The 26,323-nt window shown below is 45.4% G+C and overlaps 1 protein-coding gene and 1 long non-coding RNA gene across 2 annotated transcripts in view; one reads left to right on the top strand and one right to left on the bottom strand.

The window, feature by feature from the left end:
• Positions 1 to 12,508: 12,508 nt before the first annotated feature.
• The window catches only part of LOC120033603 (transmembrane protein 131-like), a 31,336-nt gene continuing 17,521 nt past the window's right edge, over positions 12,509 to 26,323 (bottom strand). The window contains exons 20-35 of the mRNA XM_038980021.1: positions 25,713 to 25,822; positions 25,471 to 25,537; positions 25,209 to 25,363; positions 22,746 to 22,888; positions 22,263 to 22,449; positions 21,943 to 22,128; positions 21,518 to 21,676; positions 20,956 to 21,365; positions 20,480 to 20,759; positions 19,850 to 19,989; positions 19,497 to 19,661; positions 19,023 to 19,302; positions 18,648 to 18,772; positions 16,589 to 16,780; positions 14,368 to 14,528; positions 12,509 to 13,597 (exon numbers count right to left, since the gene is read on the bottom strand). Of these exons, the coding sequence (XP_038835949.1) occupies positions 13,307 to 13,597; positions 14,368 to 14,528; positions 16,589 to 16,780; positions 18,648 to 18,772; positions 19,023 to 19,302; positions 19,497 to 19,661; positions 19,850 to 19,989; positions 20,480 to 20,759; positions 20,956 to 21,365; positions 21,518 to 21,676; positions 21,943 to 22,128; positions 22,263 to 22,449; positions 22,746 to 22,888; positions 25,209 to 25,363; positions 25,471 to 25,537; positions 25,713 to 25,822 (3,051 nt within the window). The 3' untranslated portion in view covers positions 12,509 to 13,306. The remainder of the gene's footprint in view (positions 13,598 to 14,367; positions 14,529 to 16,588; positions 16,781 to 18,647; positions 18,773 to 19,022; positions 19,303 to 19,496; positions 19,662 to 19,849; positions 19,990 to 20,479; positions 20,760 to 20,955; positions 21,366 to 21,517; positions 21,677 to 21,942; positions 22,129 to 22,262; positions 22,450 to 22,745; positions 22,889 to 25,208; positions 25,364 to 25,470; positions 25,538 to 25,712; positions 25,823 to 26,323) is intronic.
• On the top strand, positions 21,971 to 22,963 carry LOC120033604. Its single transcript, XR_005473969.1, has 2 exons — positions 21,971 to 22,169; positions 22,712 to 22,963. It is a non-coding gene; the product is annotated as an uncharacterized LOC120033604 (long non-coding RNA).

Raw genomic sequence — 26,323 nt, 5'->3', positions numbered from 1 at the left:
ATAGCTGCACGTCCCTGAATATCCAGTACCCACTCTCACACGCACACGCACAGATTCTAGCTCAAACCTGACAGTCAGCAGCAGTACAAAGGAGCAGAACGGGTAATTACATCACAGGTTGGTGGCACCTTAATTAGGAAGACGGGCTTATGGTAAAGGCTGGAGCAGAATAGGTGGAATGGTATCAAATACATCAAACGCATGGTTCCATTCGCTCCTTTCCAGACATTATTATGAGCCGTCCTCGTTTGTACTGAATGACATGGAGCAGCAGCACAATGCAGCAGCCACCACAATGCCTTCACTGCCTGACAGTCTTGACCTTCACGGCTAACAGGACGGGTGATTGATAAAGCCAAGACAATTAGCATCCCCGTATCAGGCTAATGAGCTTGTTACCTTACAGCACAGCATAGGTAACCTGCTGTTGGGGTTCAATAATCACTTATTCTTGTGCGTCCCAAACGGCACATAGCCTATTCCCCTATTCCCTATTCTCTGGTCAATAGTGTACTATATAGGGCTCTGGTCAATAGTGTACTATAGAAGGCTCTGGTCAATAGTGTACTATATAGGGCTCTGGTCAATAGTGTACTATATAGGGCTCTGGTCAATAGTGTACTATAGAAGGCTCTGGTCAATAGTGTACTATATAGGGCTCTGGTCAATAGTGTACCATATAGGGCTCTGGTCAATAGTGTACTATATAGGGCTCTGGTCAATAGTGTACTATATAGGGCTCTGGTCAATAGTGTACTATAGAAGGCTCTGGTCAATAGTGTACTATATAGGGCTCTGGTCAATAGTGTGCTATGGAAGGCTCTTGTCAATAGTGTACTATATAGGGCACTGGTCAATAGTGTACTATATAGGGCTCTGGTCAATAGTGTACCATATAGGGCTCTGGTCAGTAATGTACTATATAGGGCTCTGGTCAATAGTGTACTATATAGGGCTCTGGTCAATAGTGTACTATATAGGGCTCTGGTCAATAGTGTACCATCTAGGGCTCTGGTCAATAGTGTACCATATAGGGATCTGGTCAATAGTGTACCATATAGGGCTCTGGTCAATAGTGTGCCATATAGGGCTCTGGTCAATAGTGTGCCATATAGGGCTCTAGTCAATAGTGTACCATCTAGGGCTCTGGTCAATAGTGTACCATCTAGGGCTCTGGTCAATAATGTACCATATAGGGCTCTGGTCAATAGTGTACCATATAGGGCTCTGGTCAATAGTGTACCATCTAGGGCTCTGGTCAATAGTGTACCATCTAGGGCTCTGGTCAATAGTGTACCATCTAGGGCTCTGGTCAATAGTGTACCATCTAGGGCTCTGGTCAATAGTGTACCATCTAGGGCTCTGGTCAATAGTGTACCATCTAGGGCTCTGGTCAATAGTGTACTATAGAAGGCTCTGGTCAATAGTGTACCATATAGGGCTCTGGTCAATAGTGTACTATAGAAGGCTCTGGTCAATAGTGTACTATAGAAGGCTCTGGTCAATAGTGTACTATAGAAGGCTCTGGTCAATAGTGTACCATATAGGGCTCTGGTCAATAGTGTACTATAGAAGGCTCTGGTCAATAGTGTACCATCTAGGGCTCTGGTCAATAGTGTACCATCTAGGGCTCTGGTCAATAGTGTACCATATAGGGCTCTGGTCAATAGTGTACCATCTAGGGCTCTGGTCAATAGTGTACCATCTAGGGCTCTGGTCAATAGTGTACCATCTAGGGCTCTGGTCAATAGTGTACTATATAGGGCACTGGTCAATAGTGTACTATATAGGGCTCTGTTCAATAGTGTACCATCTAGGGCTCTGGTCAATAGTGTACTATATAGGGCTCTGGTCAATAGTGTACCATCTAGGGCTCTGGTCAATAGTGTACCATCTAGGGCTCTGGTCAATAGTGTACCATATAGGGCTCTGGTCAATAGTGTACCATATAGGGCTCTGGTCAATAGTGTACCATATAGGGCTCTGGTCAATAGTGTACCATATAGGGCTCTGGTCAATAGTGTGCTATGGAAGGCTCTTGTCAATAGTGTACCATCTAGGGCTCTGGTCAATATTGTACTATATAGGGCTCTGGTCAATAGTGTACTATAGAAGGCTCTGGTCAATAGTGTACTATATAGGGAATAGGGTGCCATTTGGGATGCAGACACAGCTTTCTAGAAGAACAGCATCAGATCCTCCATAGCATATTGTATCTGTTGTATAATTTAGCAATAAAGCCAGAGGGGGTGTGGTATATGGCCAATATATCACAGCTAAGGGCTGTTCTTGTGTGTGACGCATCGCGGAGTGCCTGGACACAGCCCTTAGCTGTGGTATATTGGCCATATATCAAACTCCTGAGGTGCCTTATTGCTAACGTAATTAGAGCAGCAAAATAATTGTTTTTTATTTATTTAACCCTTATTTTACCCGCTAAGTTGACTGAGAACATTGTCATTTACAGCAACAACCTGGGGAATAGTTACAGGGGAGAGGAGAGGAGATGAATGAGCCAATTGGAAGCTGGGGATGATTAGGTGACCATGACAGTATGAGAGCCAGATTGGGAATTTAGCCAGGACACCAGGGTTACCACCCCTACTCTTACAATAAGTGCCATGGGATCTTTAGTGACCACAGAGAGTCAGGACGGACACCCGTTTAACATCCCATTCGAAAGACAGCACACTACACAGGGCAATGTCCCCAATCACTGCCGTGGGGAAATGGGATATTTTTTTAGACCAGAGGAAAGGGTGCCTCGATCTGACCACTTCCAGCAGTATGCGGTCTCCCATCCAAGGACCGACCAAGACAAACGCTTCTTCGCTTCAGAAGCAAGCCAGCAGTGGGATGCACAGTGGTAGGCTCATACCCGTGGTATAGTCTGATATACCACAGCTTTCAGCCAATCAGCATTCAGGGTTCGAACCACCCAGTTCATAAGGCTGGATATGATTCAGAGCACCATTTCTGAACCAGCTAAATAATCCTCAACAACTTGAACCCTTTCAGAAATGACAGTTCAGTTTGTCCCCCACTGCATCATAGCCATGTCCTCCACACACAGCCACGATGAGGTCATCTCCCAGAGCTTATCTATTGTCAGCAGCCATTGCTCCTGCGATGGAGCAGGAACAAGGTTGTGTTCAGTAGGGTTGGGTTTTAAAATGGGTTAAAGGGATAATTCTGAATTTTGCAAATGAGGCCATTTATCTAGTTCCCCAGAGTCAGATGAACATGTGTATGTCTCTGTGTCCAGTATGAAGGAAGTTAGAGGTCATGTATTTTAGTGAGCCATGCTAAGTAGCGTTAGTGCAATGACTGGTAGTCTATGGGTATCTGTTAAGATTCAGGGTCGTGTTGAAAACATTTTACAACAGTACAGGTAGAACCTCTCCGTTTCATAACGTTTTTCTCTCTACTGAAGAGGATCCATGCACAAGGGTAGTAGGTAATGAGATGAGGGGGATCCCATTACAGAGGCCTATCAGACGTAACAATAGGCTCATCCACACCCCATTACAGAGGCCTATCAGACGTAACAATAGGCTCATCCACACCCCATTACAGAGGCCTATCAGACGTAACGCTAGGCTAATCTACACCCTATTACAGAGGCCTATCAGACGTAACGCTAGGCTAATCTACACCCCATTACAGAGGCCTATCAGACCTCAGGCTAGGCTCATCCACACCCCATTACAAAGGCCTATCAGACGTAACAATAGGCTCATCCACACCCAATTACAGAGACCTATCAGACCTAACGCTAGGCTAATCTACACTCTATTCCAGAGGCCTATCAGACCTTAGGCTAGGCTAATCTACACCCAAGGAGATGGATCATCTGGCTCATCCCACATTTAACAGTCCATTGTGTGGCTATAACAGAACGACATCACACTGTAACTGGGCTCCAATCACCGATCAAGTACAACACAGCTGGGTGATTATTAAAATGTCCGTTTGAAAAAAGATATATACAGTTGTAGCCGCACCATTGCACTTTTCTTAAATAATTCCCTATTTTTTTAAGAATAAGTTAACTTTTGTTCTCCACACCGCACATTTTTATCTTTGCATAACCAATTTTATTTTTATGTTTCTATTATAATTTAGAAAATAGACACACATTATTGGCACCATGGAGCTAGTACTTGGTTGCGCGGCCTTTGGCCAAGATAACTGCCAACAAATACTTCTTGTAGCCATCAATGAGCTTGCTGCACCTTTCTACTGGCAATTTGGTCCACCCTTCAGTAGCAAACTGCTCTAATGCTTAAATGCTTGAGGGGTGCCCTCCACCAAATGCTGTTTTCACCTCTCGCCATAGGTTTTGGATGAGATTCATATGTAGTATCTACTGGTCACTCCAGAACAGTCCAGTATCTCTTCTTGAACCATTCCAGGATACTTTTGATGCATGTTTGAGGTTGTTGTCCTGCTGGAAGACCCACAACCTTCAACAGAGACAGAGATTGAAACCCACTTAAACAATCCTAAATCCTGAGGGAAAATGTATTTGGCAATACAAATCAGTACTGTGTTTACAGATGACCAAATGAAGCATTCAATGAAAAGAACACCCTCCCTACAATCAGACGGGGGAGGTTTGATAACGCTGCGAGGTTGCTTCACTGCTCCTGCTACTGGGGGGGCCTTGAACGTGCGCAAGCATCATGAAATCAGCAGATTAGTAGGTGTTTTGGAGTCCAATGTTCAACCCAGTGTCCAAAAATGGGGTCTCCATTGAAGATTGTGGGTCTTCCAGCAGGACTACGACCCCTACTTCATTTAGAAGTAGGAATTATTTCAACTGCAACGGTATATATATATATATTCTCATTTAAACCGTTTCAGTTTTATAAACAGCAGCAAACAAACTCAGCAAAAAAAGAAAGTCTTCTCACTGTCAACTGCGTTTAAGGCAAACTTACATTTTTTAAATATTTGTATGAACATAAGATTCAACAACTGAGACATAAACTGAACAAGTTCCACAGACATGTGACTAAAAGAAATGGAATAATGCATCCCTGAACAAAGTGGAGTTCAAAATCAAAAGTAACAGTCAGCGCAGCTGGTGGCCACACCAGATACTAAGTACTGCAGTGCATCTCCTCCTCATGGACTGCACCAGATTTGCCAGTTCTTGCTGTGAAATGTTACCCCTCTCTTCCACCAAGGCACCTGCAAGTTCCCGGACATTTCTGGGGGGAATGGCCTTAGCGCTCACCCTCCGATCCAACAGGTCCCAGATGGGATCAATGGGATTGAGATCCGGGCTCTTCGCTGGCCATGGCAGAACACTGACATTCCTGTCTTGCAGGAAATCATGCACAGAATGACCAGTATGGCTGGTGGCATCGTCATGCTGGAGGGTCATGTCAGGATGAACCTGCAGGAAGGGTACCAGATGAGGGAGGAGGATGTCTTCCCTGTAACACACAGCATTGAGATTGCCTGCAATGACAACAAGCTCAGTCCGATGGTCTGGGGCGGTGTGTCACAGCATCATGACGGACCTTCCACCTCCAAATAGATCCCGCTCCAGAGTACAGGCCTCGGTGTAACGCTCATTCCTTCGACGATAAGCGACTCGTCAGTGAAGAGCACTTTTTGCCAGTTCTGTCTGGTACAGCGACGGTGGGTTTGTGCCCATAGGTGACATTGTTGCCAGTGATGTCTGGTGAGGACCTGCCTTACAACAGGACTACAAGCCCTCATCCAGCCTCTCTCAGCCTATTGCAGACAGTCTGAGCACTGATGGAGGGATTGTGCGTTCCTGGTGTAACTCGGGCAGTTGTTGTTGCCATCCTGTACTTGTCCCACAGGTGTGATGTTCGGATGTACCGATCCGGTGCAGGTGTGGTTACACGTGGTCTGCCACCGCAAGGACGATCAGCTGCCCGTCCTGTCTCCCTGTCTTAGGCGTCTCACAGTGCAGACATTCCAATTTATTGCCCTGGCCACATCTGCAGTCCTATGGCATGTTCACGCAAATGAGCAGGGACCCTGGGCATCTTTCTTTTGGTGTTTTTTAGAGTCAGTAGAAAGGCCTCTTTAGTGTCCTAAGTTTTAATAACTGTGACCTTAATTGCCTACCGTCTGTAAGCTGTTAGTGTCTTAACGACCGTTCCACAGGTGCATGTTCATTAATTGTTTATGGTTCATTAAAACAAACATGGGAAACAATGTTTAAACCCTTTACAATGAAGATCTGTGAAGTTATTTGGATTTTTATTAATTATCTTTGAAAGACAGGGTCCTTAAAAAAAGGGCCGTTTCTTTTTTTGCCGAGTTCAGTAAATTATGGATAAAATGGCAGCTGAAAGAACGTGTGGCGATGTACAGAATGGATGAACACTAAAAGAAATTACTCGTTATAGTGGAGATAATTAATCAATAAGGCACGAGGGTGTGTGGTATATGGCCAATATACCACGGCTAAGGACTGTTCTTACACACTACGCAATGCGGCCATATAACACAAACCCCCAAGGTGCCTTTCTGCCATCATAAACTGGTTACCAACGTAATTAGAGCACTAAAAATAAATGTTGTCATATCAGTGGTATACGGTCTGATATACCACGGCTGTCAGCCAATCAGCATTCAGGGCTCGGACAATCCAGTTTATAATACCTGGTATGTTACAGTCACTGATATCTGGATTATTCTCTAGACAGAGAACAGACATGTAAATAGAGACAGTCTCTCCATAGCCCTCAGTCCACCTAGAACCCTGACGTCTTGTCAACATCAGTTCTATAGAGAATCACTCTGGATGTATCTTGCCATACTGTTAATAAAGCAGTCCTCAATCGTAAGAAATACTAAGAGAATTAGGCTACACCCATTGCGGGGAACTTGTTTTATACACTACACAGTAGATCTGATTCTGCATGGGTAAGCATCATATCAGGTGCCTTGTCAGAGTAATATGATACAAGCAGTGGAGGCTCCTCAGAGGAGGAAGGGGAGGACCATCCTACTCAGTGAATTTCAGAAAATATAAATAGTTAAACATTTAAAAAGTAAACCTTTTTAGATTAAACTATAGTAAATATATTCACGTCACCAAAAATGTATTAAAACACTGTTTTGCAATGAAGGTTTACAGTAGCCTCAACAGCACTCTGTAGGGTAGCACCATGGTGTAGCCGGAGGACAGCTAGCCTCTGTCCTCCTCTGGGTACATTGACTTCAATACCTAGGAGGCTCATGGTTCTCACCCCCTTCCATAGACTTACACAGTAATATGACGACTTCCAGAGGATGTCCTCCAACCTAATCAGAGCTCTTGCCGCATGAACTGACATGTTGTCCAACCAATCAAAGGATCAGAGAATTAATGTAGTACTGAAAGCATAAACTACAGCTAGCTAGCACAGCAGTGCATAAAATGTAAGTAGTTGACTCAGAGGGAAAGACAATAGTTTGTTTTGAATAATGTATTTCTTAAATTAAGAATAAGCAACAGGGAGAAAGCTGACTATAGTCATTGTATTTTTTTCACTTAGCTAATGCAGCGAGCTAATTTAGCCTACTCAGAGAGGAATGCTGATGTTAGCTTGCTGGCTAAGGCTATCCAACACTGGAACTCTTCCAAGTCAAGGTAAGCTTAGCAGTCGGTGTAACTGCTAAACTGCTTGCTGTACACTGCTGGTTTACTAAAGCGTTAGTTATAGTAGCCATGTTGACCATGTTTGCGAATAGGGTGAAATTGACAACGATGTAGGCTGTGTGTAGTGGTTGTGGTATAAAGGTTTGGCTTGGAAGAAAAAGAAATCTGCCTGGTCACAGACAGCTGCACTGAAGTCCACAAGCGAAGGGTAAAGGTGAGAGGAGGAGAGCATGTAGATTCAAGTAGGAATTATACAACAAGCAAAGTGATGATGCTGTTTGTATGTGGCTGCTATGAAAGTGAACTGTGTGTGCAGGTGATCAGGGGTGTATTCATTCCACCGATTGTAGAAAAATGTTTCTTAAACGGAAGCAAACGGAACAAAAACGGGGATAAACCTACCTGAATTTGACCAATAGAAACTCTTGCATGCAACTGTTTGAACTAATGATTACAACCTTGATCAGGCACCGACCGCCACCAGATACAAGCTGCATTCAATACAACCTGTCTATTCTGTAGTATATTATTATTCTATTCTAGAGCTGTGCTGCCACCTAGTGGAGCAGACCTGAAACAACTCAAAAAGGTGAGTTTGGAAGAGGGAGGAGCAGAGGAAGGGAGGTTAGACATTTACATTTTAGTCATTTAGCAGACGCTCTTAAATTGATTTACAGGAGCAAATTAGGGTTAAGTGCCTTGCTCAAGGGTGCAGACAGATTTTTCACGTAGTCGGCTTGGGGATTACATACATTTACATTTAAGTCATTTAGCAGACGCTCTTATCCAGAGCGACTTACAAATTGGTGCATTCACCTTATGACATCCAGTGGAACAGCCACTTTACAATAGTGCATCTAAATCTTTTAAGGGGGGGGGGGGGGGGGGGGGGGTCAGAAGGATTGCTTTATCCTATCCTAGGTATTCCTTAAAGAGGTGGGGTTTCAGGTGTCTCCGGAAGGTGGTGATTGACTCCGCTGTCCTGGCGTCGTGAGGGAGTTTGTTCCACCATTGGGGTGCCAGAGCAGCGAACAGTTTTGACTGGGCTGAGCGGGAACTGTACTTCCTCAGTGGTAGGGAGGCGAGCAGGCCAGAGGTGGATGAACGCAGTGCCCTTGTTTGGGTGTAGGGCCTGATCAGAGCCTGAAGGTACTGAGGTGCCGTTCCCCTCACAGCTCCGTAGGCAAGCACCATGGTCTTGTAGCGGATGCGAGCTTCAACTGGAAGCCAGTGGAGAGAGCGGAGGAGCGGGGTGACGTGAGAGAACTTGGGAAGGTTGAACACCAGACGGGCTGCGGCGTTCTGGATGAGTTGTAGGGGTTTAATGGCACAGGCAGGGAGCCCAGCCAACAGCGAGTTGCAGTAATCCAGACGGGAGATGACAAGTGCCTGGATTAGGACCTGCGCCGCTTCCTGTGTGAGGCAGGGTCGTACTCTGCGGATGTTGTAGAGCATGAACCTACAGGAACGGGCCACCGCCTTGATGTTAGTTGAGAACGACAGGGTGTTGTCCAGGATCACGCCAAGGTTCTTAGCGCTCTGGGAGGAGGACACAATGGAGTTGTCAACCGTGATGGCGAGATCATGGAACGGGCAGTCCTTCCCCGGGAGGAAGAGCAGCTCCGTCTTGCCGAGGTTCAGCTTGAGGTGGTGATCCGTCATCCACACTGATATGTCTGCCAGACATGCAGAGATGCGATTCGCCACCTGGTCATCAGAAGGGGGAAAGGAGAAGATTAATTGTGTGTCGTCTGCATAGCAATGATAGGAGAGACCATGTGAGGTTATGACAGAGCCAAGTGACTTGGTGTATAGCGAGAATAGGAGAGGGCCTAGAACAGAGCCCTGGGGGACACCAGTGGTGAGAGCGCGTGGTGAGGAGACAGATTCTCGCCACGCCACCTGGTAGGAGCGACCTGTCAGGTAGGACGCAATCCAAGCGTGGGCCGCGCCGGAGATGCCCAACTCGGAGAGGGTGGAGAGGAGGATCTGATGGTTCACAGTATCGAAGGCAGCCGATAGGTCTAGAAAGATGAGAGCAGAGGAGAGAGAGTTAGCTTTAGCAGTGCGGAGCGCCTCCGTGATACAGAGAAGAGCAGTCTCAGTTGAATGACTAGTCTTGAAACCTGACTGATTTGGATCAAGAAGGTCATTCTGAGAGAGATAGCAGGAGAGCTGGCCAAGGACGGCACGTTCAAGAGTTTTGGAGAGAAAAGAAAGGGATACTGGTCTGTAGTTGTTGACATCGGAGGGATCGAGTGTAGGTTTTTTCAGAAGGGGTGCAACTCTCGCTCTCTTGAAGACGGAAGGGACGTAGCCAGAGGTCAAGGATGAGTTGATGAGCGAGGTGAGGTAAGGGAGAAGGTCTCCGGAAATGGTCTGGAGAAGAGAGGAGGGGATAGGGTCAAGCGGGCAGGTTGTTGGGCGGCCGGCCGTCACAAGACGCGAGATTTCATCTGGAGAGAGGGGAGAAAGAGGTCAGAGCACAGGGTAGGGCAGTGTGAGCAGAACCAGCGGTGTCGTTTGACTTAGCAAACGAGGATCGGATGTCGTCGACCTTCTTTTCAAAATGGTTGACGAAGTCATCTGCAGAGAGGGAGGAGGGGGGGGGAGGGGGAGGAGGATTCAGGAGGGAGGAGAAGGTGGCAAAGAGCTTCCTAGGGTTAGAGGCAGATGCTTGGAATTTAGAGTGGTAGAAAGTGGCTTTAGCAGCAGAGACAGAAGAGGAAAATGTAGAGAGGAGGGAGTGAAAGGATGCCAGGTCCGCAGGGAGGCGAGTTTTCCTCCATTTCCGCTCGGCTGCCCGGAGCCCTGTTCTGTGAGCTCGCAATGAGTCGTCGAGCCACGGAGCGGGAGGGGAGGACCGAGCCGGCCTGGAGGATAGGGGACATAGAGAGTCAAAGGATGCAGAAAGGGAGGAGAGGGTTGAGGAGGCAGAATCAGGAGATAGGTTGGAGAAGGTTTGAGCAGAGGGAAGAGATGATAGGATGGAAGAGGAGAGAGTAGCGGGGGAGAGAGAGCGAAGGTTGGGACGGCGCGATACCATCCGAGTAGGGGCAGTGTGGGAAGTGTTGGATGAGAGCGAGAGGGAAAAGGATACAAGGTAGTGGTCGGAGACTTGGAGGGGAGTTGCAATGAGGTTAGTGGGAGAACAGCATCTAGTAAAGATGAGGTCAAGCGTATTGCCTGCCTTGTGAGTAGGGGGGGAAGGTGAGAGGGTGAGGTCAAAAGAGGAGAGGAGTGGAAAGAAGGAGGCAGAGAGGAATGAGTCAAAGGTAGACGTGGGGAGGTTAAAGTCACCCAGAACTGTGAGAGGTGAGCCGTCCTCAGGAAAGGAGCTTATCAAGGCATCAAGCTCATTGATGAACTCTCCGAGGGAACCTGGAGGGCGATAAATGATAAGGATGTTAAGCTTGAAAGGGCTGGTAACTGTGACAGCATGGAATTCAAAGGAGGCGATAGACAGATGGGTAAGGGGAGAAAGAGAGAATGACCACTTGGGAGAGATGAGGATCCCGGTGCCACCACCCCGCTGACCAGAAGCTCTCGGGGTGTGCGAGAACACGTGGGCAGACGAAGAGAGAGCAGTAGGAGTAGCAGTGTTATCTGTGGTGATCCATGTTTCCGTCAGTGCCAAGAAGTCGAGGGACTGGAGGGAAGCATAGGCTGAGATGAACTCTGCCTTGTTGGCCGCAGATCGGCAGTTCCAGAGGCTACCGGAGACCTGGAACTCCACGTGGGTCGTGCGGGCTGGGACCACCAGGTTAGGGTGGCCGCGGCCACGCGGTGTGAAGCGTTTGTATGGTCTGTGCAGAGAGGAGAGAACAGGGATAGACAGACACATAGTTGACAGGCTACAGAAGAGGCTACGCTAATGCAAAGGAGATTGGAATGACAAGTGGACTACACGTCTCGAATGTTCAGAAAGTTAAGCTTACGTTGCAAAAATCTTATTGACTAAAATGATTAAAATGATACAGTACTGCTGAAGTAGGCTGGCTAGCAGTGGCTGCGTTGTTGACTTTGTTTGAAAGTGTAGCTGGCTAGGTAACCTCGATAGCTGGCTAGGTAACCTCGGTAACTGGCCAGATAATTAGTCTAACTACACAATTGTCCTAGATACAAGGACAGCAAAGACAACTATGTAGCTAGCTAACACTAGCCAGCTAACACTACACTAATCAAATCGTTCCGTTGTAATGTAATAGTTTCTACAGTGCTGCTATTCGGTAGAAGTTGGCTAGCTAGCAGTGTTAGCAGTGTTAGCAGTGTTGACTAGCAGTATTGACTAGGTAGGGGAACGGCAGCGCGGCGGACGAAGATAGCTGGCTAGCTAACCGAAAATTACTCTAGACTCCAGTTATCTTAGATACAAGGACGGCAAAGACAACTGTGTAGCTAGCTAACACTACACTAATCAAGTCGTTCCGTTGTTCCGTTGAATGTAATAGATTCTACAGTGCTGCTATTCGGTGGCTAGCTGGCTAGCTAGCAGTGTTGATTACGTTACGTTACGTTAAAAGGACGAAAATAGCTGGCTAGCTAACCTAGAAAATCGCTCTAAACTACACAATTATCTTTGATACAAAGACGGCTATGTAGCTAGCTAAGATCAAACAAATCAAACCGTTGTACTGTAATGAAATGAAGTGAAATGTGATACTACCTGTGGAGCGAAGCGGAATGCGACCGGGTTGTTGAATGCGGAAGCTAGTAGCCCAAGGAGTGGGCTCTTAACTCTGGCCGAACGCTCTTAACCGCTAGGCTACCTGACGCCCTCAGCTATTGACTCAAGAAGTAGCATTGATTAGATAACAGGAGTTAAAAATGATTAAGGCATACATAATACCAAATAAATCACATTTTACACCATGATAACTGTCTCATATGTTTTATATGGAAGCTGTGACAAATGTCCCACATTTCCAACATGTCAGAAAGAGGGGAAGCTTTGTATCCACCAACATTTTTCAAACTGTTTAAAAAGGAAATGAAAACCCTCTCTTTTAACAGACTTTAAAACTTAGCGTGGTCATTAAAATAACTTAAAAAGCATCTCTCGCCAATATTGGCCATGAATGTTGTGAGTTGTTTGACAAATAAAATGTGTTGCAATGGCATAGAAACGTAAAGTCGTGGTCTTCTGATGCCACTGGCATTGACTTGACACAGCAGTCATGAAAATGACCATTTTCACCAAAAAAATCCCTTTACTGCCAGTCTTAACTGATTGTAACCCTTAAATAATAATCTCTAATGGAGCGATGATAAGGCTTAAACACTGTGCTTGATTCCAATAAGTAACTCTACTGTAATGCCAAAACAGCAGTACTAAATAATGAACAGAATATTATTTCTCAGGTTTTTCCTGATTGCATTTAGGTCCGTCACTGCTATCAAAAACATTACCGAGGATGTATTGAAAAAAGCAGCCGCATTTAACCATATTATGTCAGTCTGATAAGGATTCTTCTTTGATGATTCTTCTACTAATATTGTTTTGTTGATAAGTTTGCCAAGTCGTCATAGAAACAGACACATTCTGAGGACATAATTTGCTTAGAAATCCAATGTGTACATTATAATATGAATTTGGTGAAATTCAAAACCGGGGAAAATGCATTCTTCTTCTTCTCAGTCTATCAGTGGGAGGAGACCGCGGTGACATCCCCTTCAGCCGGTGCTGCTGTCCGATTGGTTGGGCCAGGGCTCCGAGCTTCGTCTACTGAAGGTGGGCCTCCACATGCTCCAGGGGTTGTAGGAGGGGCTCAGCTGCGTGGGGGAGGGCTTTGTTGGGGCCGGGAGCTGGGTTCCACTGTCAGTGCTACCCATCAGATCGGTCAGGGGGGAGGCAGAGGAAGCAGAGAAGGAGTGTAGGGGGGAGTCAGAGGGGGGGCTGGTGGACCAGATGGAGGGGCTGAATGGAGGGCTGGAGCCCCACATGCTACTGCTGCCCAGGATGGACTGGATGAGAGAGGAGAGAGAGGCTGACCGTTAGGGACCTGGACTACTCGTACAGTCTGATGTCTGTGGAACAGACGTTAAAAAAAGGTCCAATGCAGACGGTTTTATCTCAATATCAAATCATTTCTGGGTAACAATTAAACATACAGTGATTGTTTTAAATTAAAATGGTCAAAAAGACAAAATATCTTCTTAGCAAAGAGCAATTTCTCAAGGAAGAATTTAGCTGTGACTGTCTGGGAGTGGTCTGAGTAGGGAGGGGAAATTGTAAAATAAGTTGTTATTGGCAGAGAGGTTTAGAACTCTTTCTTATTGGTATATTAACTAATTTACCACATGGCGATGTCACCATGGAAGGCAAAAACTCCCTCCTACCAAAACAGGCTGAAATTTCATGCCTACTTTTCAAACAGCTTTACACAAAAAAAGTACATTAACATAATCTTCACAATTTCACAGTATTATTCCAACCTCAGTGTGGAAACATCAATCAAAAATGTGATTTTCTGTTTTCACTAGGCCTTCAACTAAATGAAGTGTGACTCCAACACTGAAGACATTTCTGGTGCCCATGTAAACGTCCCAAATCATACCCCGTTTCACCTGGGAAATTGCCTGCGTCTCTCCTGACAGCCATCCTACACTATAGATACTTTCGTATTCCAATGTGGCTCTGGTCAAAAGTAGTGCACTACATTGGGAATACTGTAGGGTGTCAGGAGAGACGCAGGCCATTTGACATAAGTATGGAGCAGTGAAAGAGGTCTTACCGTGGTGGGGGTAGCAGGGGAGCTGGAGCTGGGCTGGATGGGCCAGGGCTGTAGAGGCTGCAGGGACTCGTTTGGCCAGACGGACGGGGTGGTATGTCTGAACTCAGGCCAACTCTGCTGGGGCTCCATAGCACTCCTCCCCGAGGTCATCCCACTGAACACTACACAGCACAGTCAAACGTCAACTGCTTTCCATATACAGTGAGTGTACAAAACATTAGGAACACCTTCCTAATATTGAGTTGCACCCCCTTTTGCCTTCGGAAGAGCCTTAATTCGTCGGGGCATGGACTACATGGTGTTGAAAGCGTTCCACAGGGGTGCTGGCCCATGTTGAATACAATGCTTCCCACAGTTGTGTCAAGTTAGCTGGATGTCCTTTGGGTGGTGGACCATTCTTGATACACACAGGGGAACTGTTGAGTGTGAAAAGAAACAGCAACGTTGCAGTTCTTGACACACTCAAACCGGTGTCCGGGTACCTACTACCATACCCTGTTGAAAAGGCACTTACAGTGCCTTCAGAAACTATTCATACCCCTTGACGTATTCCACATTTTGTGTTACAGCCTGAATTAAAAAATTAATCAAATATATTTTCTTTCTTACCCATCTACACACACTACCCCATAATGACAATGTTTGTAGAAATGTTTGCAAATATACTGAAAATGAATTTACATTCAGGGGTATGAATGCATACGTAGTCACACCCCTGAGTCAATACAAGTTAGAATCACGTTAGGCAGCAATTACAGCTGTGAGTCTTCCTGGGTACGTCTCTAAGAGCATTGCACACCTGAATTGTACAATATTTGTCTATTATTCAAGCTCTGTCAAAGTGGTTGTTGATCATTGCTAGACAACCATTTTCAATACTTGTGATAGATTTTCAAGCAGATTTAAGTCAAAATTGTAACTCGGCCACTCAGGAACATTCACTGTCTTCTTGGTAAGCAATTCCAGTGTAGATGTGTCCTTGTGGTTAAGGTTATTATCCTGCTGAAAGGTGAATTAATCTCCCAGTGTCTGGTTTTCCTTTAGGATAATCGCCTGTGCTTACCTCCATTATGTAAAAAAATGTATATTGAAAAACTCCCCAGTCCTTAAATTACAAGCACACCCATAACACGATGCAGCCGCCACAATGCTTGAAAATGGTGGTACTCGGTAATGTGTTTTATTGGATTTGCCCCTAAAAATAACACTTTGTATTCAGGACAAAAAGTTAATTGCTTTGCCAAATGTTTTGGAATATTTTTTATTCTGTACAGGCTTCCTTCTTTTCAATTAGGTTAATATTGTGGAGTAACTACAATGTTGATCCATCCTCAGTTTTCTCCTATCACAGCCATTAAACTCTGTAACTGTTTAAAGTCACCATTGGCATCATGGTGAAATCCCTGAGGGGTTTCCTTCCTCTTCGGCAACTGAGTTAGGAAGGACGCCTGTATCTTTGTAGTGACTGGGTGTATTGATACACCATCCAAAGTGTAATTAATAACTTCAACATGCGCAAAGGGATATTCAATTCACTGCTCGACTGACGGACCTTGCAGATAATTGTGTGGGGTACAGAGATGAGGTAGTCATTGAAAAATGTTAAACACCATTATTGCACACAGAGTGAGTCCATGCAACTTATTGTGACTTATTGTAATTCCGCTGACTATCTGGAATTGTGTGTTGGCCAGTGACCAAAAAATCTCCATTGAATGAATTTTAAACTCAGCCTATAAGAACATAATTTGAAAAAAATACAAGTAGTGAATACTTTCTGAAGGCACTGTGAAACTTTTGTCTTGTCCCTTCACTCTCTGAATGGCACACTTACACAATCCATGTCCTAATTGTCTCCAGGCTTAAAAATCCCTTTAACCTGTCTCCTCCCCTTCATCTACACTGACTGAAGTGGATTTAACAGGTGACATCAATAAGGGATCATAGCTTCCACCTGGTCAGTCTATGTCATGGAAAGTTCCTAATGTTTTGTACACTCAATGTAGTTAATTTAACAGCCTCGTCCAGGGCCATGTTTTTCCTGGACGGTAACATGTCCATGAAAGACTCAGGGACCTACACCATGTAACAGATCACAACACATTGTTCCATGCGATCTTATCTCGAAAGAGAGTGTACAGAGTGCAGGTGTTATTGTGTCCCAGTTAGACATATTCATGCATTTCACAAGGTATTCTGGCTGCTTTTTCTAACTGCTTACCTCCAGACAGGTTGAAGGTGTTGCTGGGTCCGAAGGCTGAGAAGGAGTTGACAGAGTTTAGGCTGGGTCTCCTGCCGTTCCCTACAGGGCTCCACAACCCCGAGCTGTCTGATCCATCACTCTCTACAGAGGAGAGGTGTTGGAGGACATCTCTGTCTCTGCTCCCCACAGCCGCCTTCGCTGCACTGCACCCTGGTGGCCGGAGGAGAGAACAGCAGGTTAGCACAACAGCTACAGGAGTGGACACATTGAGCTTCTTTATTCACTCCCATATCAACCCCCTAGCCAAATCCCTTCCCCCTGAAAGGACTGGATAGGTAGATGCGATATGGTAAGAACTCCACCTTGGAGGAGCGTGTCTCTTTGTTAACAACAGCTGGTGTGCGATCTATAATATTAAAGGGACACTTCAAGATTTTGGAAAGGAGGCCCTTTCTCTACTTCCCCCCAAATTAACTCACGGATACCATTTTTATGTCTATGTCAGTTTTTTTTTTAAATGCCTATAGATAAAACTGGTGTCAAGAAGAAAAAAATCCCATTGCGGAATAATGCTTTTTAGCCTAAATACATTTGACTGGTCATGCTTATCAGTCTATAGGTTAATTTGCATAATTTTGTGGAATTCAATTGCCGTTTGTTACGGTATATTTGTTATGCATCTTATTTGTCACACGCGTACATTATACAGATACAGAGCCTTTGAGAGGAAAATCTGTCAGATGCTGCAGCATCTCAAACGGCAACGGAAGGCAGGCTCCATCAGCGCGCCACACACCACTTTGCAAGGAGCTGAAGGCAGTATGCATTTTGAAAACATATACTTCATTGTTTGAAACCTGAATGTTTTAATACATATGAGGCATGTCTTACCTTGCATCAGAGTAATCCATAAGATCTCCTCTCTTTCTACATTTCTAACATATATTTTCTTCTCACATGTGCGGTGCCCTTTTGGCAACAGTGTTTTGTATGAATTTGGGCTCTCTCGTCCCACAACTGTCACAGAGTCTGTATGGAATAGGCCATTTCTTTCTCTACAACCTGACCAATAGAATGTCAACTTTTCTACTATGGGGGATAGTACATTGACATAGGCTAGTGATTTTGCTGTTCAGTACTCGTCTTGTTGGCTTATTCAAAAATCTTCAAAGTGCATATCAGAATTTGAAATGTCAAATTCCACATCACTAAAGATCTACCATGGTCCAAACGCACCAACAGAGTCGAGAAGAGGGCACGCCTACGCCTCTTCCTCCTCAGAAGGCTGAAAAGATTTGGCATGGGCCCTCAGATCCTCAAAAGGTTATACAACTGCACCATTGAGAGCATCTTTACTGGCTGCGTCACCGCTTGGTATGGCAACTGCTTGGCATCCGACCGCAAGGCACAACAGAGGGTAGTGCGTACGACCCAGTACATCACTGGGGCCGAGCTCCCTGCCATCCTGGACCTCTATACCAGGCAGTGTCAGAGAAAAACTTACTCCACCCACCCAAGTCATAGACTGTTCTCCCTGCTACCGCACAGCAAGCAGTACCGATGCACCAGGTCTGGAACCAACAGGACCCTGAACAGCTTCTACCTCCAAGCCACAAGACTGCTAAATAGTTACCCGTACGATCTGCATTTAACCTTTTTGCACTAACTTATACTAATCACATACGCTGCTGCTACCGTTTATTATCGGTTACTTTATTCCTAGTTATATGTACATATCTACCTCAATTACCTCGTACCCCTGCACATGGACTCGGTACTGGTACCATGTGTATACTGCCACGTTAATGTTACTCATTGTGTATTTATTATTACGCTTTTTATGTTTCTATTATTTCTCTATCTCTCTGCGTCGTGGGAAGGGCCCATAAGTAAGCATTTCACTGTTAGTCCACACCTGTTGTTGCATATTGCTTAGACACATCCGATCATCTCAATTTTACACAGATGCTGAGGGTGTAGGGGCTAGAGTCTAGGGTGTAGGGGCTGGAGTGTAGGGGCGAGGGGTCCATTTGGGACATGAGGGAAGAAGTGGTCAGAGACCGGACATCTGACTGACCTGGGCTTTTGTCGAATCCAGCCGCCACAGCAGCGAAGGTAGGGTTCCCGTTCTGACCAGGTACGGAGACTGACTTGGTCAGCTTGTTCTTTATGCCTGATGCAGTAGACATCAGACCCACCTCGCTGGAAAACACACAGAAACAAAGAAGACTTTGGTATTTAGAAATAACCACTCTTGGATGTAGATTACATTTTTATCTTGATCTACATATATTTTGGGGTTATTCTTTATGCATTCTTCTTTTCATCACCCCTTAGGTTGTGTATGTTTCATGTCACTCTGGCACAGTTAACTACACAGATAGTTGTATGACTTCTAGATCAGTTTAAGATGAAGAGCTGTGCAGGTCTCTGTTGTTGTAGGTTTGTTCACCTGGTAGCAGTGTTGACCATGCCGCTATAGGAGTCATACAGAGAGAAGCCAGACGAGGGAGGGGGAGGGGTTCCGATGGTTCTCTTCAGGAAGGGATCAGACGAGGGAGGGGGAGGGGTTCCGATGGGTCTCTTCAGGAAGGGATCAGACGAGGGAGGGGGAGGGGTTCCGATGGGTCTCTTCAGGAAGGGATCAGATGAGGGAGGGGTTTCAATGGGTCTCTTCAGGAAGGGATCAGCGTTCATGGTCTGCAGGGAGATCTGCTGGAGACTGTCCACAGCTGAGAGGAAACGGGGAGATGCATGTCATATGGCTGCCTTTATCACAATACTCAATTGGTTTGTTTTAATATGAAAGACTGGATTGATACATGCTTGATTCAGGAAGTTAAAAATAGTTAATATGCTAGAAGAGGTGGGGAACCAGGTTTGGAGCAGGTATGAGGGGGTTGTGGTAGTGCACTACGTAACTCACCATTGTGTGCTATGTGGAGGGGTACACAGTCCCACTCCGGGGGAGGAGAGATGTCCTTCTCCCCCTCTGAGCCGCTGCTGTTCCCCAGCTCCTGCACCACCGGTTCGTTGAACAGGAACTTAGCCAGGAGAGAGGGGCGGAAGTCTTCCAGCTTCACACGAGGCACTGGGGTTTGAGAGGAGGGAACGAGAGGGCCACTTACTAGACTCAAACATAACCCTACATAGTCCTGAAAAGGTGTCGCCCAAGTCAGCAGAAAAAAGGCAGGTAGAACCCAAACAAGACATTTGCCATGTCAATGAGAGAAAACAGAAAGGTCAAAAGGTCAGTTAGCTGGAAAGGTAGTAACTGACCTCTTGGTTTAGGAGGTATGGGTCTTGTTATGGTAGTTGTTGTTGAGCTGCTGGCCAGGGCCTGCTGCACCACCACGTTCTTGGAATTGAAGCTCTTGCGCTTGTTTTCCAGTGGGGTAACGTATGGAAGCTCCAGTGAGCTGTGGAAAAACAACATGGAATAAAGTGGTCAATGTCTGGAAGCTCAATCACGTCTGAACAATACAAAAGGAATGCTTTATTTGTGAGTGCTGTCCCTCTTTTTCACACAAGTCAGATTACTCCTGGGCTACAGCGACCCAAAGATGTACAGAACTTACTAAGAGCTGAGCATGTCAGAATTTGAATTTTGTATCGAGGTCATTGAGAAAAATGAGTACAAGCCGGAATAACCAAAGAGGAACCAAACTTAAGACTCTGATCGACGACACGGTTTGTGATAGCTGCAGTTGTTTTCTAATCTTCAACTGTATCTGTAACTTCTGACACTTTGTCTTGTGTGTATTTTGTATTTTTTGGGTAATATAATGTACACGTTGCTATTGCCCTGTTTTCCCTTCTTGCCAGGTCAGCCTCGCGAAATAAGTTTTTAACCTCAAATGGGTCTTACCTGGTTAAATAAAGGTTAAATAAAAATTAACTAAACCCCACCTAGACTTTGCATCCATTTGGCTCTTCTCCTTTGTAATGGCTGCTGGCTTCTTGTTCTTGGACTTTGAGTGAGCTTCAGGAGTATCATATTTCTTCTTCCCTTTGTTGTCCTCCATTATGTCTGGGTTGGAGTTCTCTGTGGTGGTGGAGGAGCTGTCATCGTTGTCCTCCCTCAGTTCCTCTCCTCCCTGAGCTCTTCCCTTGTTCCTCTTCTCCCTCTCTTCCTTCTTCTTCGGGGTCTTGGCTTTAGTCTGCTGCACTTTCCCTTTGGCTGCACTGGCTGGAAGGAGGGAAGATGACAGATTCATTACACTGTGTGAACTGAATAAAACCCTGTCAATAATAGGAGTGTTCGTACTGTGTACCCCTGAATGAGTCAGTTGTTAAATAAGCAGGTAATCACATTTTAAGGGCCATCCAAATTCAACACAAAAGCATATGTTTCTCAGGGTTAATACTAATACCCAGGTAGGTACCTTTTCCATGAACTGCATCCTGATTCCCCCCCTCCTCAGCAGACTCTGGTCTGTCCAGGTCTTTATCCATGGTCTCCACCAGGCTCACATAGTCCGAGTCCTCCGAGCTGTGCCGGCGTGGCCCATCTAGGGGATTTCTTCCTGGGGCTGAAGGACCAGCCTGTGAGGGGTGCTGCTGGTTCTCTGGAGCTGGCTGTGGCTGCTTGGGGCTCCGGGCCTTGCGGCTGGCCTGTTGGCCAGAGGAGGGGGTGCTGTCGGAGACTTTGGAGCCTGGCTGGGAGGGGGGGATCGGGGGTTGTGTGGGGCCTCGGTTGTGGCCTCCTCTGGTGTTCCTGCTAGCAGCCCTGGAGGCAGAGCCTGGCATCCCTCGCAGGGAGTTGTGGTTGGCTTCTCCACCGTACCCATTCATACTGGGAGACAAAATACTGAGAAGTTAGTAATTATAGAATAAAATTATATTTACATACTAAACATCTCTGATCTACTCATCAAACCATTTCAGATACTAACGTCAACATATGTCAGACAAAGTTTACACAAAAAATTCAGAAAACAAACTCACTGTGCATCGCTTTGAAGTCGTACTATTTCCCTGAGGTCAAAGGGCCTCCCTGTCTCCATGGAGGTGCTGGATGTTTCAAAACACATGCGTCTCTTGAACGGCTCCCAGATCCCCAGGGCCTCCAGATAGGCCGCTACAATCACCAGCAGAAACATAGAGCTGGGCACAACAGATAGAGGCAACGTTAGTTATCCTTACAGCCTTACATACAGGGGAAATATCTGTCCAAGAAATATAGCTAAATAAATGTATTTTGAACATGTAGAAAGGCTGATATGCCAAGATAATTCATGATATATGGGGTGCAACCTATGAGCCTAGTTCTGGATACTGGGCCGCTGAACTAATCTAGGGAACACACGGTCTAGGTGGGGTTCCGCCCATAGAATTATAATGTGTTCTATTTGTGAGGCTCCTCCTCTCACCTCATGATGACAGAGATGATGACATAGAGCTCCAGCTCCCAGTTGGGTCTGGGGAGGACAGCAGCACAGGCGGCCAGCATGTGGTAGGGCAGAGAGGCGTTGAGGGAGAACACAAAATAAGAGCCTCCGGTGGTGATGAACTTTAACTCCCGGATCACCCTGGAGGCTGTGAAGTCCGGCGTGAACCTGAGAGAGATGAAGAGACATATCAACGTTGGTCATTGGAGGTACTAGTGATTAAACAAAGCAAGCACAAAACAATTGTAGTGATTCATGGGATATTTATCTATCTTTTAACAGCTAGCTATAGGTTTACTTACAATATCACGATTTCTTTCGAAGCATTGGGTTTTAGTGAAAACTCTTGGCAATTAAGGACTTTAAAGCCGAATCCCTCACAGAGACGTCCGTTTATTTCAGTGGATTGAATGTTAATTTCCAGCTGTCCAGTGTTCTCTAACTTAAAGGATTTTCTCAGAGTGACGTTCGGCTCCTTCGACTTCATTTCTGAAACAAGGTTCACAAAGTTAGTCACATACCTCTGACAACTTCCTCTTTCATTCATATCTATTTTTAGCTGCAGAGGGTTGTGTGTCTAGATATCAAATATATAATTTACACAAATACACAAGCATAAACAAACTATCAAAAGGGCTCTGCAAGACTATTCTCGGAGTTCAACCCACCTATTAGTAATGGTTTCCTGTCTGTGGATGCAGGACATCTATAACAAACTAAATTCTAGACCACTCACTGTCTGTGCATGCAGGGATCTACAACAAACTGGATTCTAGACCACTCACTGTCTGTGCAGTCCTTCAGTAGAGACTCAGTCATCTTGAACCTGAGGAACCCCCCTGGTCCCGGGGCCTTGCCCCCTACCTTCAGCCTTTCATAGCTGCCCTGACCCTGCACCACCAGGAACTCCATCACCGTCAGGTTGTTCCTGTTGAGACAGAGAGACATACAGTTAACAATCAGTAGAACAATAAACAGCAGTTTATATTTTATTCACACAAACGATATGATTCAAATTGCAATTCATTCATCCACACAACCACCAATATGGCCAAGTCGACAAATGAACTTATCGAGAAAGTTTAAAAAACAGTCAAAGGCTGTAAAAGATATACAGTGGGGCAAAAAAGTATTTAGACAGCCACCAATTGTGCATGTTCTCCCACTTAAAAAGATGAGAGAGGCCTGTAATTTTCATCATAGGTAAAAATCACATTGTAGGATTTTTAATGAATTTATTTGCAAATTATGGTGGAAAATAAGTATTTGGTCACCAACAAACAAGCAAGATTTCTGGCTCTCACAGACGTGTAACTTCTTCTTTAAGAGGCTCCTCTGTCCTCCACTCGTTACCTGTATTAATGGCACCTGTTTGAACTTGTTATCAGTATAAAAGACACCTGTCCACAACCTCAAACAGTCACACTCCAAACTCCACTATGGCCAAGACCAAAGAGCTGTCAAAGGACACCAGAAAGAAAATTGTAGACCTGCATCAGGCTGGGAAGACAATCTGCAATAGGTAAGCAGCTTGGTTTGAAGAAATCAACTGTGGGAGCAATTATTAGGAAATGGAAGACATACAAGACCACTGATAATCTCCCTCGATCTGGGGCTCCACGCAAGATCTCACCCCGTGGGGTCAAAATGATCACAAGAACGGTGAGCAAAAATCCCAGAACCACACGGGGGGGACCTAGTGAATGACCTGCAGAGAGCTGGGACCAAAGTAACAAAGCCTACCATCAGTAACACACTACGCCGCCAGGGACTCAAATCCTGCAGTGCCAGACGTGTCCCCCTGCTTAAGCCAGTACATGTCCAGGCCCGTCTGAAGTTTGCTAGAGAGCATTTGGATGATCCAGAAGAAGATTGGGAGAATGTCATATGGTCAGATGAAACCAAAATATAACTTTTTGGTAAACTCAACTCGTCGTGTTTGGAGGACAAAGAATGCTGAGTTGCATCCAAAGAACACCATACCTACTGTGAAGCATGGGGGTGGAAACATCATGTTTTGGTGCTGTTTTTCTGCAAAGGGACCAGGACGACTGATCCGTGTAAAGGAAAGAATGAATGGGGCCGTGAGATTGAGTGAAAACCTCCTTCCATCAGCAAGGGCATTGAAGATGAAATGTGGCTGGGTCTTTCAGCATGACAATGATCCCAAACACACCGCCCGGGCAACGAAGGAGTGGCTTCGTAAGAAGCATTTCAAGGTCCTGGAGTGGCCTAGCCAGTCTCCAAATCTCAACCCCATAGAAAATCTTTGGAGGGAGTTGAAAGTCCGTGTTGCCCAGCAACAACCCCAAAACATCACTGCTCTAGAGGAGATCTGCATGGAGGAATGGGCCAAAATACCAGCAACAGTGTGTGAAAACCTTGTGAAGACTTACAGAAAACGTTTGACCTCTGTCATTGCCAACAAAGGGTATATAACAAAGTATTGAGATAAACTTTTGTTATTGACCAAATACTTATTTTCCACCATAATTTGCAGATAAATTCATTAAAAATCCTACAATGTGATTTTCTGGATTTTTTTTTCTCGTTTCGTCTGTCATAGTTGAAGTGTACCTATGATGAAAATTACAGGCCTCTCTCATCTTTTTAAGTGGGAGAACTTGCACAATTGGTGGCTGACTAAATACTTTTTTGCCCCACTGTATGGTCTGACTGCTGACTTCTCTCTGTAACCCTGTAGCTGCTACAGCAACTGGGAGACTATATTGCTCTTCTGCCCGTCCTCCTCAGTCCAACAGAGATATTCATAGCTCAACGTCTCAAATCAGCACCCTGCCCTCAAAGAGGTGCAGATTTTAAGAAGCAACATCAGAGCTTGCCGGAACTTCAGAGTGATCCTGACCTCAAGCAGTTAGCATAAACGGCACCTAGTGGTTAGAGTGTTGGGCCAGTAACCGAAAGTTTGCTAGATCGAATCCTTGAGCTGCCACGGTAAAAATCTGTCGTTCTGCCCCTGAACAAGGTACTGTTCCTAGGCCGTCATGGTAAATAAGAATTTGTTCTTAACTGACTTGCCTAGTTAAATAAAATCAAAAATAAATAAACACTGTACATTAAAATGGCACACTATCCCCTATATAGTGAACTACATTTGACCACAACCGCCATAGACGCTGGTCAAAAGTAGTGCACAATATAGGGAACAGGATGCCATTTGGGACACAAACAAGAGACTTATGTAAGTGGACATTTGGTTAAGTCCTACAGGCTATATGGTAACATGCCTGAGCATAAGCAGAGAGGAAACAGTGTGGTTGCTGACGGGGGAGAATTTCACACGTAGCGACCTCACTTCCTCTGGCTGCAGCATTAGGTTGTAAACGTAGGGTTGTGTCGTCGAGCCCTCGGCAAAGCCTGCGCTGCCTCTGGCCACGGGCGTCTGCAAAGGGGAAGGAGAGAGTCAAGTCTCAAACATTCATTGCGAAATGATTGTATTTGATCAACTGGCACAACACAGGAATAAAAGACAGAGCAAAGTAAACTCACGTGGTTTCTGTGTACCTGGAACTCCATTGTGTCGGGGTTGAAGTGTGGGAGCCTCTCCAGGGAAAACCTGGCGTGAAAGAATAATAAGTTAAGACCATAGAAAACCTTCTAGAATTATTTTCTATTCATTCTAACTCTATGGTGGAGAAACCCCATCAGTGTGACATGAAACATCTTGCCAAAAGGGGTGACAGACAAAATGACTATTAGCAAACTACAAGTGCATATTGAAGGCTACTCACATTTGTGCCAGTTTGTGGGTGACGGCCGGGAGGTTGGGATAGAGGGCTAACGGCAGGACTTGGACATAGACAGGAACGTCAGCTGGGTTCTCCAAGACAACCTCTATCTCCTGGCAACAGAAGACTGCTGGTTAGAACAGAAGGCTCAATACAGTAGCATGTACAGGACCCCGAGTTGTTCCTGACTGTGTGACTTGACCAGGAAAACTCTTGGCTCTAGTTATAGCCTTAGTTTAGAGTTGCTCTGGCCACATGGTCAGGGAACCCCCCTGGGCCTGCCAATCTATCCTGAACAAAAATCTAAACGCAACATGTAAAGTGCTGGTACAATGTTTCATGAGCTGAAATAAAAGATCCCAGAAATGTTCCATATGCACAAAAAGCTTCTCTCTCAAATGTTGTGCACAAATTTGTTCACATCTCTATTAGTAATCATTTCTCCTTTGCCAAGATAATCCATCCACCTGACAGGTGTCAGATCAAGAAGCTCATTAAACAGAATGATCATTACACAGGTGCACCTTGTGCGAGGGACAGTCAAATGTGCAGTTTTGTCACACAACGCAATTCCACAGATGTCTCAAGTTGAGGGAGTGCGCAATTAGCATCTT

Source organism: Salvelinus namaycush, chromosome 40 (genome assembly GCF_016432855.1).
Source record: "Salvelinus namaycush isolate Seneca chromosome 40, SaNama_1.0, whole genome shotgun sequence".
In the NCBI taxonomy this organism is placed as follows: Eukaryota; Metazoa; Chordata; class Actinopteri; order Salmoniformes; family Salmonidae; genus Salvelinus; species Salvelinus namaycush.
Note: the sequence above shows the minus strand (reverse complement) of the source record. Positions and strands in the feature narration are given on the sequence as shown.